At 41.6% G+C, this 17,606-nt stretch overlaps 2 protein-coding genes across 3 annotated transcripts in view; one reads left to right on the top strand and one right to left on the bottom strand.

Moving 5' to 3' along the window:
- CCDC27 (coiled-coil domain containing 27) overlaps positions 1 to 893 on the bottom strand; it is a 30,744-nt gene extending 29,851 nt beyond the window's left edge. The window contains exon 1 of one of the 2 annotated variants that reach the window (XM_054008994.1): positions 806 to 893. The gene's annotated coding sequence lies outside the window, so the exon portion shown is untranslated. Of the gene's footprint in view, positions 1 to 787 lie in introns of both variants that reach the window. The other variant, XM_054008995.1, reaches the window with a different exon arrangement.
- On the top strand, positions 598 to 17,597 carry LOC128826012 (uncharacterized). The gene is made up of 9 exons (XM_054009000.1): positions 598 to 981; positions 2,194 to 2,787; positions 4,022 to 4,092; positions 5,653 to 5,761; positions 7,996 to 8,126; positions 8,441 to 8,548; positions 9,507 to 9,625; positions 10,355 to 10,511; positions 16,174 to 17,597. The coding sequence occupies exons 1-9, from the start codon at positions 641 to 643 to the stop codon at positions 16,320 to 16,322; spliced, it is 1,779 nt and encodes a 592-aa protein (XP_053864975.1). The 5' UTR covers positions 598 to 640; the 3' UTR covers positions 16,323 to 17,597.
- The last annotated feature ends 9 nt before the right edge of the window (positions 17,598 to 17,606 follow it).

Here is a 17,606-nt window from a genome sequence, read left to right as displayed (position 1 = left end):
GTGTCTAGGGGACGGGGGGAGCAGGGTCGGGGGGGCAGCAGCACACGGGAGGGGGGTCGGGGGAGCTGTGCGGGGGGTGTCTAGGGGACGGGGGGGAGCAGTGTCGGGGGGGACAGCAGCACACGGGAGGGGGGTCGGGGGGGCAGCAGTAGCGGGGGGGTGTCTAGGGGACTGGGGGAGCAGTGTCGGGGGGGCAGCAGTAGCGGGGGGATCCCCGGCTCTCAATGAGGTGTCTCGTCCCCGCACCGCGGAAGGGGGCCCCGCTCTCTGCCTCGCCCCCACGGCGGAAGGTCTCTCGGGGGCGGGCAGGTCCCTCCCCCCCCGCGTGGCCGCCGCGGCCTCCCGCCTCCGAGGGCAGGTCGGGACTTCCGGTTCCGGGGTCGCGGGTCCGAGGGGGCCGGGCGCTGCGGCGGAGGCAGAGCGGGGACGGGGCCCCGGGGAATGGGAAGCGGAGCGGCCCGGAGGCGCCTCCTCCTGCCGCGGCCGGGCGAGCCCCCCGCCCGCCCCGCGCCCCGGGACAGCCCCGCGCGGGGCCGGCCTCGCGCCCGGTAGGGCAGCGACCCCCCCCGCCCCCGGGGCCCGGGCAGCGGCTTCCCGCCGCGGGGCCCGCGAGCCCCGTCGCTGCTGGGCGCCGCCTGGGATGAGAGGCCGCCCCCTCTGCCGGCCGCGGAAGGGGGCGCGCCCGGCGGCCGCAGGCGCCCGAGGCCCGAGGGCAGCGCGGGCCCCCGGCCCGGCCATGGGGCGCAAGAAGAAGACGCTGCACGACTACGCGGCCGAGTTCAGCGACCTGGGCGTCAAGCGGCACCTGATGGAGCCCGGCGGCGCCGGGGAGAGCTCGGTGGTGGAGACCCTCTACTGCAAGTCCTGCGAGCTGCCCATGCGGGTGCGGCGGGACCGCATCCTGGAGCACCTCTCCTCCGGCCGCCACTACCGCAACCGCCGCCTGGTCAAGCAGCACGGCCTCCGCACGCCCCTCCTCATGTGAGTCCGCCCGGAGCCCGTCTGCCCGCCCCCGGCTTCCCCGGGGAGCCGCCCCGGCCCTGCCGCACGTCGGGATCCATTTCTTCCTTCTCCCCTTCAACCCCCCGAGCCATTACACGGGGCTGGTCACGCGACACTTATTTCAGCTTCGTGTTGTCTTCACCTAACAGCAGGGAGCGGTTATTCTTCATCCTACAAAGCTGGCATGCTTTTATTTTTGTTTCTAGTGGTGCTAAAACTTCCTGAGTCCTTCCTGCTAATTACCCAACACTCCTGCAGGGAAACAGATGGCAAACTGTATCCGATTTCTAGGCAGTCAGGGCTAGTGGTATCCTTGTATTTGTCAATTTCAGTGTGGCATAATTTGTTTAAAAGAAAAACAAAACAAAAAACCCCGGGTTTTATAAAACCTTAAGATCTATAGAAATATGTTTACCACTAAGAAGGTAATTGTTTATTAAACATTCCCTTGCAGCCTTTGAAACCCAAATATTTCAGTACTAAGAACTTAGAAGTGAAAATGACTTAATTGCTTTGTTAGTCTCTAAGGTGCCACAAGTACTCCTGTTCTTCTTTAATTGCTTTTCATTGTCAGAGCAGAATAGTACAAAAATACACTCAAAAGTAAACTGTTTAAAAAAAAACACCACACTGTTGTTAATTCAAAGTAGTGTGGTTACAGATGAAGACTTTTTCAGAGTTGGTAATGTGCATTTTAAGATGTGTATGTTGCCTGTGTCATTTAAAGTACACTGACTGGGAAACGTATTGCAAATTTCTTGAATTTTATGGATTAAGAGGAAAGTAAAACAAAAGCAAGTGTAAGTCATCAGAATGAACTTCATCCATTTCTTTTGATAACTGTTGTTTAAATATAATGATTTAGGTTAGTTCATAGAATACTAGTACCTGCACTTTGTGTATTTTGTGAAAGTGTAGCTAATAGCTCACCATGAAGAACCTGCTATTAAATCTTTGTTAAGAAGATGGGAGATACTATTTTCTTTGTGTATAGCTAACTAAATTTAATTGCCAGATAACATGTCAGTCAAATGATGGAATAAAACTTTAATAAATTTATGATCACACACCTAGAGACACCTGAAGCTCAGTAAAATTTCCTTAGTTTTCTCTTGTTGGAACAAAATCTTTGTATTTTAATAATCCTGAATTACAGCGGCTTCCTTAAGACTTTTGTCCCCTTTTATCTAGATCTGCAGGTTCAGACCTTGGTACCAGCCTTTCCATGCAACTTGACACTCCTTCCCTGCTTTCTCAGCCTTCATTTATTCTCTCAACCAACCCCTGCATCACCAGCACTGGCACCAGCTATACCATGGTACCATCTCCACCTTCCTACCACAAGTCCTTGATCCCTGTTCACCCCAGCACCATCACCTCCACAACCAGTGTCATGTCTGCCAGAGAAGACCAAACACCCTCTACCTCTACCAGTCACCCTTCGGCATTCGCTGCTCTCCATATGAGAAATGCGCCTGTTCCCTCAAAACAGAGCACCCAAAGACTTGTTATTTCTGAGGCATCCAACAGCGTGGCTTCTGGAGGGTCAGTGGGACGGTACAGCAGTAGTGGGACTTCAGGAAGCAATATTGGTCTTGCCCTCTTCGGCGTGGGGCTTGGTAACAAAGCATTGTTTCAAAGTTTGATGGAAGAAAATGGCTGCTGTTTGCTTTACATTGTGGAGGATCAGCTGCCAGATGTGGAACGTGCCTTCAATACAGAATTCCTGGCCAACACTAGGGTGCTACGGCAGCAGGATGCCGACATAGTGCTCAATGATCAACGGTACAGTCCGCCAATAACTTCCATGCATGTTTCCTTATTAAGTAATTAAGGCTTTAAAGGATAAGTAGCACAATCAATCAGCGTTCTTACTGTCTTTGGAAAATTTTACTGAAGTTAGGATACACTTGGGGAATCCTGCTTGTCTGACCTCAGTACCCTCAATATTACATTATAAGATTGGAACGCTGTATTCCTTTCAACAGCAGGTGGCAGCTATAGGTCTAGTTGAATTACTTTACTAGAAATCCTTAGGATAGCACACATTCTAGGATCTCGCCGGGAAGCTTAGTTTAACTTCCGTATATAGGGCTTCTGGATGTAGCCGTACAAACAAACGATCAGTCTCATCTCTGCAGATAGTTTTGTAAGGGATGATGCCTTTGGCCAAATTCCCTTCCTCATGCTGTCATGTAGCATGTTGTCTGTCAATTTCCCTGCTGGCTGCCACCCTTCCACCACAGAGTGCCTGGCTTATTTCAGTGGAGGTGAATGTGTAAAATTCATAAAGCACTCCAGGATCCTTCAAGATGAAGGGTACAGTGGAAATGTGCAATATTATGTTGTGTTTATATTGCTTTACTGAACATCCTGGAATGCTGATCTAGATTAATACAATAAAAACACGTTGGCTAAATAGAGTTCCTGTCAACTTTCAAATGAAGGCAATATTTCAGATTTCACACAAATCTTAAAAGGGAACAGTGACTCTGAAAGATGTTACTTTACAGTAGAAATTCAAAGGTTAAAAATGCGTTGAATTGTACTCACTGTACATATTCCTGCAATTTGCTGTGTAAATTTGTTTTTTAAGCCTTTCCCCATATGTTTTGATAACCTAGAGGGTTCAAACAGGTTTTGAAAGAAACCATTTTAAAGGTTTTTCTATTAAGCTGTGAACACATGCTCTTTATAACTACACCGTTTAAAAAAATATCTAGTGAGGCTACGGACCATGAATTAAGTCAGCGTTTCATTTAAAAACTCTACTAAATGTAGTAACCCAATCTGTTCCTGATACTGTTGCCCCAGAGATTATGTCTTGCTGTTCTTAAAGAAATAACTTTCCCAGCTCGTAATATTATTGTCTCCTGGGAGTTGCTGGTTTCTTTCCCCACCATCTTCCTGATGTGAGGCGCTTTTGTAATGAAGACTTTTTCTCTCCTTAATTTTGACCCCTGTTTGTTTCAGCAGAAGTTTTGTCTCCATCTAAGTATTTTTCTCTTAATTTCTGCAGTGTCTCTGGAGCCATTGTCTGTTCACCACCTGAAGCAGCCTCTGAAATTGTGATAGATGCTTTACGAGCAGGTAAGGGGAACTGAAGTAGATCTGCAGCAAATTCTGCTTTCATATATAACCTGTTGTCCCACTGAATTGGGCCCACTATGTTTATAAAGCTACCGTTTGGGTAGAGACACAGTGAACCCAAAAACTCACAGTGTACTAAAAAATGATTGGCTTTTGAAATCTCCTGGATCTCCTTATTGGAGAATTGATCTGAGACATGCTATTAGGGACCAACCTTGTGCTCCTGAAGTCAGTGGCAAAACTGCTATTGACTTAATGGAAGCAGGATCAGGCCCAGTTTAAGTACTAAATTGGCTATTTTAAAAATAATTGTAACATTAAAAACATCCCAAACTGCTAATTTTCCAGTTTTTGTATATTTCTCCAGCTAAAGATCAGCCATATATTTGTTCTGAATGCTTGTTCAAATGAAAATTGTTCCAAGAATGAAAGCCTTTTGTGTCTTTTACATATGATGATTAAAGAACGTCTGCCCCAGCAAAACTTTGCACTTATGATCACTTTGTCAGGGAAGTCCGTGTCAGAGCTGGAATTGAGGAGTTTCTGGATCCCCATTCTCAATTTCAGCCCTACCCTCAGTCCACTAGAGCAGGGATCCACAAATTCTTTCATAGTATCAATCCATCTTAGTGGGGTGATTATCTTGTGGACATCTCTGTTCCCAGTTGCTGTCTCATGGTATAGTTGTGGCAAGTACAGCATGGGCATACATGGTAAAGTAACATTAGGAAAGTATTAATGCATTTAATCAACTGTAAATGGAGAAGAAAGCCAGCACCATGTAACAGGCCGGCTCTCCATGGACTGCCACCAATTGCTCAGTTGGTCAGTGGTGGTCCATAGTGGCCTAGTGCAGTGGTGCTCAAAACAAGTTGCCTCTCTTATCTTTCTGCTAAAATGTCTCAATACTTTTATCTGTGGAAATCATTTTCCTCTGGTGGCCTAGAAACTGTACATCTCTAGACACAAATTGAGCTTCCTGGTTAGTGATGATGTATCTGTATTAATGCCCTCTGAACAGGACTGACTTCAGTTTTATTTGTAAATTCCTTGCCTTAATTCAATAAGGTCCTCCCATCAGCATTTATATCAGGGATTATTATTCCTCTCCAGTGATTAAAATCACTTGCAGTCTGCCTCTTTGTACCTTGCAGCTTCCCTTGAGGCATACATGGAGTGTCTAATTGCATAATTAGGGAGAATTTAGTCCACTGAAGACACTGACCCTAATGATTTGTAATGTCAACGGAGCTTGTACTGTGTTGTTGTTCTGACTACAGGTAACTGAAATGTCTGTTCAGAGAAACTCAGCTAGGAATAAAAGAAAAGCCAAGAAGATCAGAGTTTCATTCTCTCTAAAAACAATCACTTCTTGAGATTTGTAAATAGTAAACGGTAGCTGCTGTAGGTATAGAAAATCATTCAGCTAAAACAGGTTTTTCAGTTTTCTAAAACCTTGCCTCTGGAATGCGTTGACATGTATAGAACATTGCAGAATATATAATGTTCAGTGTGGATTATGTCCTGCCTTCAATTTTGTATTCTATGACATTTACATAGGGAAAGGCGTGTTTTGCGAGAAGCTACCCAGTTTAGATAGGCAGACAGCAGAGGCTTGTTTTGATGAAGCTGACAGATGTGGAAGACCATTGGTCTGTGGATTCTACAAGTAAGACCAGCATTTTTTTGTTTTCAACAAGAAGCATAAATGTAAAATAATGTTTATATCTGATGAAACCTTCCTAAATTTTTCTAGCTACTTAATTCTTGTTTTAGAGAAATTTTGCTTAGAAAGTAGCTAAACAGAGAGCTTGGTTGACTTGCTGCTTCAAAATTCATTGTTCACGCTTCATAGAGATAACAATCGAATCTTTTCATAATTGGCATAGGATTAAAATTAATTTATTCATCTACACTGGATTGGGTGCTAACAGAACTTGCATTACAGGTACCTAGGGTAAGATTTTCAAAAGCATCTAAGCATGTTCAGGAGTGACTGAAGGGGGAGCCTAAGTCATTTATGTCACTTGTGCTCTTGAAAATTTTATGCCAAATCTTTTTTGGAGGTGAGGAAAATGTACTGGTAACTAGAAATACTGAGCCATACTATGGATCAGCTTTGTTGGCCTGTGGTTTCAGAAAAAAAACAAAGTGGGAAGATTTTTTGTATGTGTATACAGTCATCTAATTCAGCAGACGGGTTTTGGTAAAAGTTAGACCACTTGAGATCTGCATTTGGCTGTTCTCAGTTGCAAAATAACGTTCTTTTTAAAGAATGTATGTAACAAAAAACTCTTTCTGAGCTACTACTGATGTAATTAAGCCACTGTAATTTGGTGAAATTCATCTCTATGCATATAGCCAGTATAGTACATATGTATTATTTAAATGTAACGTAAGCCCTATTTTGAATACCTTAGGCTGACCTTCTGTATACAGGTGAATTTAGCTCGTTATTCCTTATAACACCTTTTGGAAGAAGTAGTTTTTGTACATTCTAAGGTTGCATAATGGACATCAAAATGAAAGTCCTGCTTGTTTTCAGAATGGTTGGTCCATTTAATAGGAGTACATGTAGTAAATATTAAAAAATGTTCTTTCTCCTTGTGGTTGTATATATAGATCTTAGGGCTTGTCTACACTATAGATTATGTCGGCATAATTTGTCTCTCCGGAGTGTCAGTAAGCCACCCCCCTTGGTGACATAAGTTACACTGACCTAAGTGCTGGTATGGACAGCACTGTGTTGGCAGGAGAGCTTCTCCCGCTGACGTAGCTACTGCCTCTCGCAGAGGTGATTTTATTATGCCGACGATAGAGCTGCCTTTCACTGGCACAGAGCGTCTTCACCAGACACACAGTGTTAAAGCGCTGCTGTAGCGCTTCTAGTGTAGACAGCCCTAAATCATAAATCACTGTAAATATGGGGAAAGACGGTTAATTCTAATGTACTTCTGCTTTGTTACAGTTCTGTAAACTCAGTAACTCCACTGAAGTCAAGGAAAGTGGCTCTGAGTTTACACCCAGAATTTGACCCAATATGTTTAGTAACTGGATTATTACCCTCCCTGCCTTCCCCCCAGCCTTGACCACTTATGTTTTTGTTGTTGTTGATGAAAACTGTTCATTTCATTTTAAGCAAAAATTATCTGTATGCTAATTTTTATATATATATATATATGGAAATATATTCAAACACAATATATACTGTGATATTGCATTTTGGTTTGAGTGCTACAGAGAAAATTGAGCCCAAGCCACAAGGTTGGATCTGAACTTCTCTAGAGTGGAGGGTTTTTTTTGTTAAGATCTAATTGAATATAAAACCGTAAAGGTGTCTTTTTAGCTATACAGGCAAGTCTCATCTTAGGCGCATTTAACATGCGCAAATTCAGCTTTGCGCGGTCGGCAAAAACGGGGGGAAAAAAAGAAAAAACAATATAAAAACTGCATCTGTGGTGCGGGCAATTCTGCCTGCCATTGAACTCAATGAGTGTTTCACTATACGCGGTTTTCACTTTATGCACTAACTGCGGAATGGAACCCCCGTGTTGAGAGATGAGACTTGCCTGTATATAACTTCCTGGACATTGCTCATCACTTTATTCATAGTTTATGAATATCTTAATATCTTAGTTTATATTGTTAGTAAAGAGCTTTAAGGGCAAATACTCATTCTGCTTATTGCCTATGAGAACTTATTTTGAGTTTTTGAAAGTCTCATAATTTGCTGAGCAATTGATCTCATCAGAAAAATTGGACTTTGACCCTTGTCTAAGTTGGAAGTTGTCTGAAGTCCAGACTCTTTTCTGCTACCCTCAAACATCTGACTGTATGTCAGTGGTGTAGACGACTTGTTCTGTACTCAACACTCACTGTTCCACATTGGCTGTCTCTCTGTAGGCGTTTTGATCCAGCCCTGCAGTTCTTGTATAAAAAAGTCCATGATGGCCAGGCACTGGGGAGGATTCATCGGATTTCGACAGTTAGCAGCATATATCCAGCAGCATCTCTTAGCTTCCTAAAAAAGTCAGGTACTGAGTAGCTTTCTTATAGAAGAGGAAGTTGGTTCTGTGAAGGGATAGCAATTTATCTTGCCGTGTGTGTGTGTGTGCGTGTTCGTCCATCCCCCTAAAATGCATTATTCTGTTCCTTACGGCAGGGAATATTCCCTTTGACCCTAATGTTGATTTCTGATGAGTGAGTATATCTGTATGTTCTTGGAAATAATATTTCTGGTGCTCTTGCATTGGTTTCCATGCAGTATAGATATCTAGGTTTGCTCATAGGTTTTACAGGAATTAAATGCTAAATCTTGTAGTGCCCATTTTTTCCTTCTTACTTCCAGGTGGGATTTTCTATAATGCTGCTGTACATGATATTGATATTATCAGTTTGTTGCTGGGAGAAAGTGCACCAGATACAATATTTTCACTGGGACATGCATTCTGTGCAGGTAAAACTACATGGATTGGTGACATTGTATTGGATGTGTTGTTAGTTTCCTAGTCATTGCATATTTCAGTGCTAGACATTTGAAAATATGTGAAAGGGCAACTAATGTAGCTGTTCTCTGATGGATCTGTTTGAAAATTGAAATACAGAACAATTTCTAGAATGTTGGGATAGATTTGCAAACACTTAAAAAAAAGTCACTGAATTCTGTGAATTTCTCAGTGCTTCAAAACTATTATTGTAGGAATATCAGTAATGCCAATTGCTGTGAACGTTGGGTGATCTGTAAAGGGTTTATAATATTCCCATTTCCAGGGGGTTTCAAACAAAGCTTTGTGCTTAAAAATACCATTTTTTCAGTTCTTTGGTTAATCAACTTTATCTAGGTCAGGTTTATTTCCCTTTTAATACTTCAGACCACTTTATGGACCTGGTTTACATCAGCCTGTTAAACTATTAATCAGAGCCTAACTATTTTAAATGTAAGATTGGTTGCTGCCAGCAATGGGCTGCCATTGCTACAAGCTGCAATATAGATCATCTTAATGTATGGTAGGGCATTGAATTGCCAGGAATAAAACCAATAAGTTACCATATAATGGAATCTGAAGGCTGTCTGATGTTGCTGTATTGTAACGACAAAGGCAAGTATGTTTCAAAGGCAAAAGGTTCTCTCTAAGGTAGGCCATGCTGCTTGTCCCGGAGAGTTCAACCTCCAGTAAGTACAGTAGAAGCATCTCCAGAGTTTAGCAGTGCTGAAGAGTGGTGGGGTGGACTGTACTCTGATTAGTGTAGGCGGCCATAAACATGTTCGATATTTACTGTGCTTCTTATTTTACTGTTTAAAGATGTTCTTTTCACCATAACGCCTCTTACGAAATAAGAGCAGTTTTGTGTACAAGAGACTTGCTGGTTTCCTTAATTTCCTAGTCTGAGTTAGTGCCTCTCTTGTTGCTCAGATATGGCCTACTTGAAGGATGCAGACACTGTAGCAGTCAGCATGAAATTTCCTAGTGGAGCAATTGTTACTTTGGACATCAGTCACCACTGTACTAAAAGCTGTGATCAGAGACTAGAGGTGGGTTTTTTCAGATGAGTCTGTCGTGATACTATGGGTGTACGCACACTACACACAACACTACTACTGCAGTAGAAGTAACAATTAACTGACTGTCATGCTCTCAATTTAAAATAAACCTTCTGTTTTGTTAGTCAAATTCTGCCAGTGGATGTGCACATGGTCATTTTTTGGAGTTACTGTGAGCTTCATATGGTCACGCAAGAGCAGAATTTGGCCCTGATACTTTCTCAGCTGTTTCGGGTCCCTTGAGGCTTAAACTTTGTAGACAACCTATCCCTTTTTTTTCCGTAATGTTTTTATTGTGGACACAGCAAGCCAAGAGGTAAATCAAAGTCTCACAGATATAAAAGGTACCAAGGGGGGGGAAAGGTACAGATCTCTCATTATTGGAGCAAATCTTTTCTGCCTAAGTTCATATTGGTTTATATTAGAGTTCTCTAAGCTGGATTTGGCAGGGGGAAATGTTTAAGCCTTAAAATAAAAGCGGCTTGTTTCATAACAAAGGGAGAGTGGATATACTTTGCAACTGTAACCCAGGCTAGTACCAACGTGTGCTTGTGTCCTCTGTAGTGACTGAGCAAGTAATTCTACCTGCTGGAGGAGTTACTCCTTGTGTGGTACAAGCCAATGATTTATAGATGGTTTTAAGGCCAAAAGCATGTTAATTTAGGGATCTTTAACATGTTCATGTGTATTTTTGTCCCCCCCCCCCCCCCTTTCTCCTAGGTTCATGGTTCTCAAGGAACATTACGGGTAGATAATCAGAATCCCTTGGGAATTACAGAACATGGAACATCTGTGTCCATATATTCACAAACCCAGGCTGATCGGTACAAAGAAGCATACAGAGAACTCTTTAGACACTTTCTCAGAACCCTCAAAGGTTAGAAAAAATTGCAAACCTATGCAATGTCCATTTATTTGTAAGAGTAATCTTAATTTCCCTTTTGGATTTGCTTTTAAAAAACAGTCTTGAAAATTGTTCCAAAAGCATTGTCAATTAGGGGTTCATTTATTCTTGGAATTTCGGTCTCCACCAGGAGAGAAAATGAAGAAACGAGTGTTCCTAGGAACTCTAAAGACCAGCCAATCTGAACAGTTTGAAAAGTAAAACCCTTAAATAACTCTGAAATCTAGATGGTTGTTTTTAATATTAGAATTGACATTTCTGGTGGCAGCCAAATAAAATGCTAATTGATGACACTGGCAGTCTGGGAACCCAATGAATGGATCTAGTTCTGCCTTTGGCTGTCCCACTGTGTCACATGTATATCTGAATACAGAAGTTTGCCCTAAAGCTGTCAGATGTAGAAGAGGAGAGTAGATTTTCAATGTTTAATGCTTAGTGTTTAACTTGTGTAAGGTTTGCTGGTGGTTTAAAGCAACATCCCTAAGCTGGAAATTTGCTGACAGTCCAGTTTTCTTAGATTCGGAGGCCAGAAGGGATCATTGTGATCATCTAGTCTGACCTCCTGGATAACATGGGCCAGAGAATTCCCAAAATAATTCCTAGAGCAGAGCTTTTTTTAAAAAATAATAATAATAATCCAATCTTGATTTTAAAATTGTCAGCGATGGAGAATCCACCACAACCCTGCGTAAGCAGTTCCAATGGCTAATTACTCTCACTGTTAAACATTTATGCTTTATTTTCAGTCTGAATTTGTGTAGCTTCAGCTTCCAGCCATTGGATCATGGTATATCTTTCTCTGCTAGATTGAAAAGTCCATTATTAACTATTAGTTCCCATGATAGGTACTCCTACACTGTCATCAAGTCACCCCTGAACTGTCTCTTTGTTATGCTAAACAGACAGAGCTCTTTGAGTCCGTGACTACAAGGCATTTTCCTAACTCTTTAATCATTTTCATGGCTCTTTCTGAACTCTCTAATTTATCAACATCCTTCTTGAATTGTGGGCACCAGAATTGGACATAATATTCCAGCAGTGGTCATACCAGTGCCAAGTAGAGGGGAAAAATAACTTCTCTACTTCTACTTGTGATTCACTTGTTTATGCATCCAGAGATCGCATTAGTCTTTTCACTGGGAGCTCATGTTCAGCTGATTATCCACCGCAACCTGCAAATCTTTTTTCAAATTCACTGTTTCCCAGGATAGAGTTCCCCATTGTGCAAGTATGGCCTACATTCTTTGTTCCTAGATGGATACAATCACATTTTGCCATGTTAAAATGCATATTATTTGCTTGCATCCTGCTTACCGAGGGGTTTGGAGCACTCTGTATCCGTGACCTGTCCTGTTCGTTATTTGCCACTTCCCCAGCTTTTATGTCATCTGAAAACTTTGTCAGTGATTTTCTTTCAGGTCATTAATAAAAATAGGGCCAAGAACTGATCCTTGTGGCACTCCATTAAAATTATTGGTGCTAATTCCCTGGTTACATTACGTTTATGAAACCTATTGGTAGCTTTTATCTATTTAATGCATGCCATATTAACTTTATATCATTCTAGGTTTTTTAATCAAAATGTCATGTGGTACCAAGTCAAACACCTTACACATATCTAAGTATATTACTTCAACAGCCTTACCTTTATCAACCAAACTTGTAGTCGCATCAAAATAAGATATCAAGTTGGTCTGACAGGCTCTATTTTCTGTAAACCCATGTTGAATAGTATTAATTATATTGCCCTCCTTTAATTCTTTATTAATGGAGTCCTGTATCAGCTGCTCCATTATCTTGCCTGGGATCATTGTCAGGCTGACAGGCATATAATTACCTGGGTCATCCTGTTTACCCTTTTGAAAATTTGGCACATTAGCTTTCTTCCAGTCTTCTGGAACTTCCCCAGTTCTCCAAGATTTACTGAAGATCAACATTATGGTCTGGATTAGTGGTTCTCAAGCTTTTGTACTGGTGACCCCTCACATAGCAAGCCTCTGAGTGTGAACCCCTTTATAAATTAAAAACACATTTTTATATATTTAACACCATTATAAATGCTGGAGGAAAAGCGGGGTTTGGGGTGGCGGCTGACAGCTCGCGATCCCCCCCCCCCCATGTCATAACCTCACGACCCCCTGAGGGGTCCCATCCCCCAGTTTGAGAACCCGTGGTCTAGATAATACTTAGTCCTGCCATGAGTGCAGGGGACTGGGCTAGATGACCTCTGAAGGTCCCTTCCAGTTCATTGATTCTATGATTAACAGTCCAGTGAGCTCCTCAGACAGCTCTTTGAAAACTCTTGGATGCAAGTTTGTTACCTGGCTCCTAGCATTGGTATAGAGGAAACTAAAGAATTTCTTTCCTTCTTGTCCTTCAGTTCCTTGATTAATTTTGTTCTCAAAATCTCCATTTTGAGCTGAGTACGCCTATCTTCCCTCTTTTTATCCTCCCTGTTTGTTATTAGTTTAACACCCTTGACTACTCTAGCCAACCTGTGCCTGAGAAGATTAGTCCCCCTTCTACTGAAGGCCATCCAAACTATACAGCCCCTTCACCCCACAGAAGCAAAACCCACCACCCTACACCACTTACTTAGCCAGCAGTTCACTTCTAGAATCTTCTATCTTCCTTTGCTTGTGGGACAAGAAGGAACTCAGAGAAGATAGCTTGGACATTCTATATTTTACAACGTGCTTCGAGTTCCCTGAAGTCATCTACTGTTTGCAGTATGTCCTGCGACACTGTCATTAGTGCCTCTATAGGATCCTTTCCCATCGACTTCAAAAGCCTATCCAACTTTAGAGTGACATCTCAAGCCTTGGCTCAGGGAAGGTAGCACACCAGGGTGTTGTCTGTCTGTCCCTTGTAGAATGTTCTTCCGATTCTTCTGAGTTCTGGATTGTCTGTCTTCCTTGGATGGTTGTAGAACTTTGTGGGCAAGCTTGATTTTCTTACAGGTTGGGCCAACCTGCCATCCACAGGTGTCCCATACACCTCTCCGTTCCCTTGGACCAGCTGGATTTTGAGAGGTCTCTTCCACAGTTTCCACTCTGAGGAATTGGTATTGATTGGAAATGTCTAGTGTGGGATTCCTCCAGGTCCTTTTCTCTGTGGTAGCCACAGTCTGCCTGCTCTTGGCTATCACTAGGCACATAGAATGCCAACATAACGTCTTACCTCTTACGGTTACGAACTGCCACGCCTCCACTCTGACTTCCTCTCTCTCCTACTCCTTGGCGGCTGTCTCCTTTCTTCCTTGAAGCTGGAGTACTGATGTTTCCTGAACCTGGCTGTCTAGGGAACGCCTCAGCTTCTCTTATTCTCAATAATGTGTCTATTTCCCCATCTTGTCCAAGAATTTTCTCCTTCAGCACAGTCATTGGCCTGCACTTCATGCACAGGAAATTGCTTCTAGATTTAGGCAGGAAAGAAAACATGGCACATTTGTTGCAGGTCACCGCCATGCTTCTATCACTGGCCATTTTGAAATCACTTGTAGAACTGAATCTGGAAGATTCTCACACTCCCTTCTCTAAACTCCCTCTGAAATTCTCCTGATAGCTGCCTCTGTTCATGGCTCCCATGTACAGAGTTCATGTAATGAGTAGCGTATAAAATGCTACATTTTAAATGAGCTGCTATTCATACCAGGATCCAAAACAATAGCTAAATTGAAAAAATCTTTTAAATATATCTAATATCTTCCTCCCCCCGAGAGAAGTGCTTCTTTCCTTTCAAAATTTTCATACTGTGTTGAGCAAAATGGGTGCAATATCCTCCTACAATGCAAAACTTTAAAGCCTTCAAGTTCACTCAGTCCTCGTCCTTGTTCAGCCAATTGCTAAGACAAATACGTTTGTTTACATTTATGGGAGATAATGCTGCCCACTTCTTATTTACAATGTCACCAGAAAGTGAGAACAGGCGTTTGTATGGGACTTTTGTAGCCGGCATTGCAAGGTATTTACGTGCCAGATATGCTAAACATTCATATGCCCCTTCATGCTACAGACACCATTCCAGAGGACATGCATCCATGCTGCTGATGCTCCTTAAAAAAATAATGCGTTAATTAAATTTGTGACTAAACTCCTTGGGGGAGAATTGTATGTCTCCGGCTCTGTTTTACCTGCATTCTGCCATATATTTCATGTTCTAGCAGTCTCAGATGATGACTCTGCGCATGTTGTTAGTTTTAAGAACATTTTTGCTGCAAATTTGACAAAACACAAAGAAAGTACCAATGTGAGATTTCTAAAGATAGCTAGAGCACTCAACCCAAGGTTTAAGAATCTGAAGTGCCTTCCAAAATCTGAGAGGGACAAGATGTGGAGCATGCTTTCCGAAGTCTTAAAAAAGCAACACTCCAATGTGGAAACTACAGAACCCGAACACCAAAAAAGAAAATCAACCTTCTGCTGGTGGCATCTGACTCGGGATGAAAATGAACATGCATTGTTCCACCCTACTTTGGATTGTTATCTAGCAGAAACTGGCATCAGCATGGACCCATGTCTTCTGGAATGGTGGTTGAAGAAGAAAGGGACATATGAATTGTTAGCGCATCTGGCATGTAAATACCTTGCGATGCCAACTACAACAGTGCCATGAGAACACCTGTTGTCACTTTCAGGTGACGTGAACAAAAAGTGAGCAGAATTATCTCCTGCAAATGTAAACAAACTTGTTTGTCTGAGCGATTGGCTGAACAAGAAATAGGACTGAGTGGACTTGTAGGCTCTAAAATTCTATAGTTTTATTTTTGAATAGTTATTTTTTGTACATAATTCTACATTTGTAAGTTCAACTTTCATGATAAAGAGATTGCACTACAGTACTTGTATTAGGTGAATTGAAAAATACTATCTTTAGTTTTTTACAGTGCAAATGTTTGTAATCAGAAATAAATATAAAGTGAGCACTGTACACTTTGTATTCTGTGTTGTAATTGAAATCAATATATTTGAAATTATAGAAAACATCCCAAAATATTTAAATAATGGTATTCTTTATTGTTTAACAATGCGATTAATTTTTTTAATTGTGTGACAGCCCTACTTCTAGCATGTAAAGGACCAATCGCTTTGCAGATTGCATAAGGCAAGTTTCAGGGTGTTCTTGCCTACTTTGCTTACTATAAAAGTGCCCACAATAATTGGTTTAGTTATTTTCTTTCTCCCTTATTTACCATAAACATATTCAAAATAGTTAGGTGTTTCAGCAATTACTTGTTCAGGCTTGTCTTCTCTTAACTTGGGCCTGCTTATGTGAGCTAAGTTAGCTCTACAAACACTTGGTTATTACCAGATAATGAGATACACTGATGAACCGTATTTTTATACAGATCATTATTATTTGTATTACAGTGGCTCTTGCAGGATCCAAGTGAGATTAGGGCCCCATTGTGCGTAGGCACTGTACATGCAGATAGGAAGAGATAGTCCCTGCCCTGGAGAATTTATAGTCTAAACAGACAAAGGGTGGAAAGGGAAACCTAGGTGAAGTGACTTGCTCATGATCACACGTACGTCAGTGGCAGAGCTGGGAATAGACCCCAGGACTCCTGATTCAGAGTCCAAAGCCTTATCCACTATCCTTCATTGCCGGTAGTAACATATTTTTACTTTTACAGGCAAAGAACCCCCTGTTATCACCAAAGAGCAGTTTCTCTGGACGATTCAGGTAGCTGCAGCTGCCGAGCAGTCTTGGAGGAATGGATCTGCTGTTGACTTACGCAACGAAGCAATAGACGTGTCTCTAATCAAGACTGAAATCATGTGACACACACTGCTGTTTGAAGTGAAGGCTGTTCCCTGAGCTCTGCTAAAGGGAGTGAAGTCTCTTCATCTAGTGAGGTTTCCACTGTTGTCTTAATACAAAACTAAACAACCTTGTTTATTTTTTTTTTTACATTTTCACTGGAAACACCTATAACTCGGATACCTTTTAGAACTACATAAGTGTTCAGTACTGGTGTTACCAATGATTCTTAAGACATCATTCAGGACTCTGAGAAGAAATTATGGGAGGCTTTGTCTACAGTGGCATTTCCTTTTTGAAGGAGTTAGTTTCAGGTTCTGGAATACTGTTTTCCTGATAGTGGATTTCCCAGACACTAATCATGATAAGATAATGACGTACTGAAAACCAGCTGTTGTAGTGAAGACTGTGCAATGAACATCTTTAATGGCAGCTTGAAAATGAGGTGCAATCATGGTGTTCAAAATGAGAGCATCCATTTGGTCCATACTGTACATCTCATTAGTATATGCAGGAATGTGATTTGTCTACTAAATACCCCTCTTCTGAGTCCCCCATCTATAGAACTGTCCATATTGTTCTTCATTCATTGCTGTGGATTTGAAATAACATAGCTGAGAAGTTGTGAGCATCTAACTTTTTGAAAATGAGCAGGCAGGGAGACTTCTTACCAACCTGGCTCTAGAGTGTAATGAAAGAAACTTGGAAGGCATGCTATAAATTGGACTGTTTCACAGAGCAAACCATGCACTTGGGCATTTCTATATGAACACTGCATCACTGTTAAAAAAAAATAAAGGTTTCTTTTAGAACAAAATTGTGAATCTCTATACAGTAGTACTGTACAACATCTGTTACGAAGAAACATGTCACCTGGATGCAACAAAGAGAGTGCGATCTATCGGCAGTTTTGTTTTCTTTGCTTGAATCCAAATTCATGTTTCAGTGTTTCTTCAATAGGGAAATTAAATGATACCTGTTTTCCCTGCGTGAGGGAAAGGAATATGATATACATGCTTTTTACAGTCCGCCAGATTTGGATTACACATCACAGAAAAAGATAGTGCCTTCCATAACAGGCAAGTCTGTTTTAAACCAGGTTATTTGTAACTTTTTATTCTTATGTTGAGCATATTGAAATTTATATATTTGACTTTTTTATTCTTGTTTGTATTTCTCATACCCTGGTTTTCAAGATTTAAAAAAAGGTTTTTTTTAATTGTATTAAAATAACATTCTGTATATGTCACATTTTCTCTTCCTAAAAAAAAATTAACTCTGTCAATTTCCAATTCTTTTTTATAT

This window comes from Malaclemys terrapin, chromosome 19 (genome assembly GCF_027887155.1).
Source record: "Malaclemys terrapin pileata isolate rMalTer1 chromosome 19, rMalTer1.hap1, whole genome shotgun sequence".
NCBI lineage: Eukaryota > Metazoa > Chordata > Testudines > Emydidae > Malaclemys > Malaclemys terrapin.
Note: the sequence above shows the minus strand (reverse complement) of the source record. Positions and strands in the feature narration are given on the sequence as shown.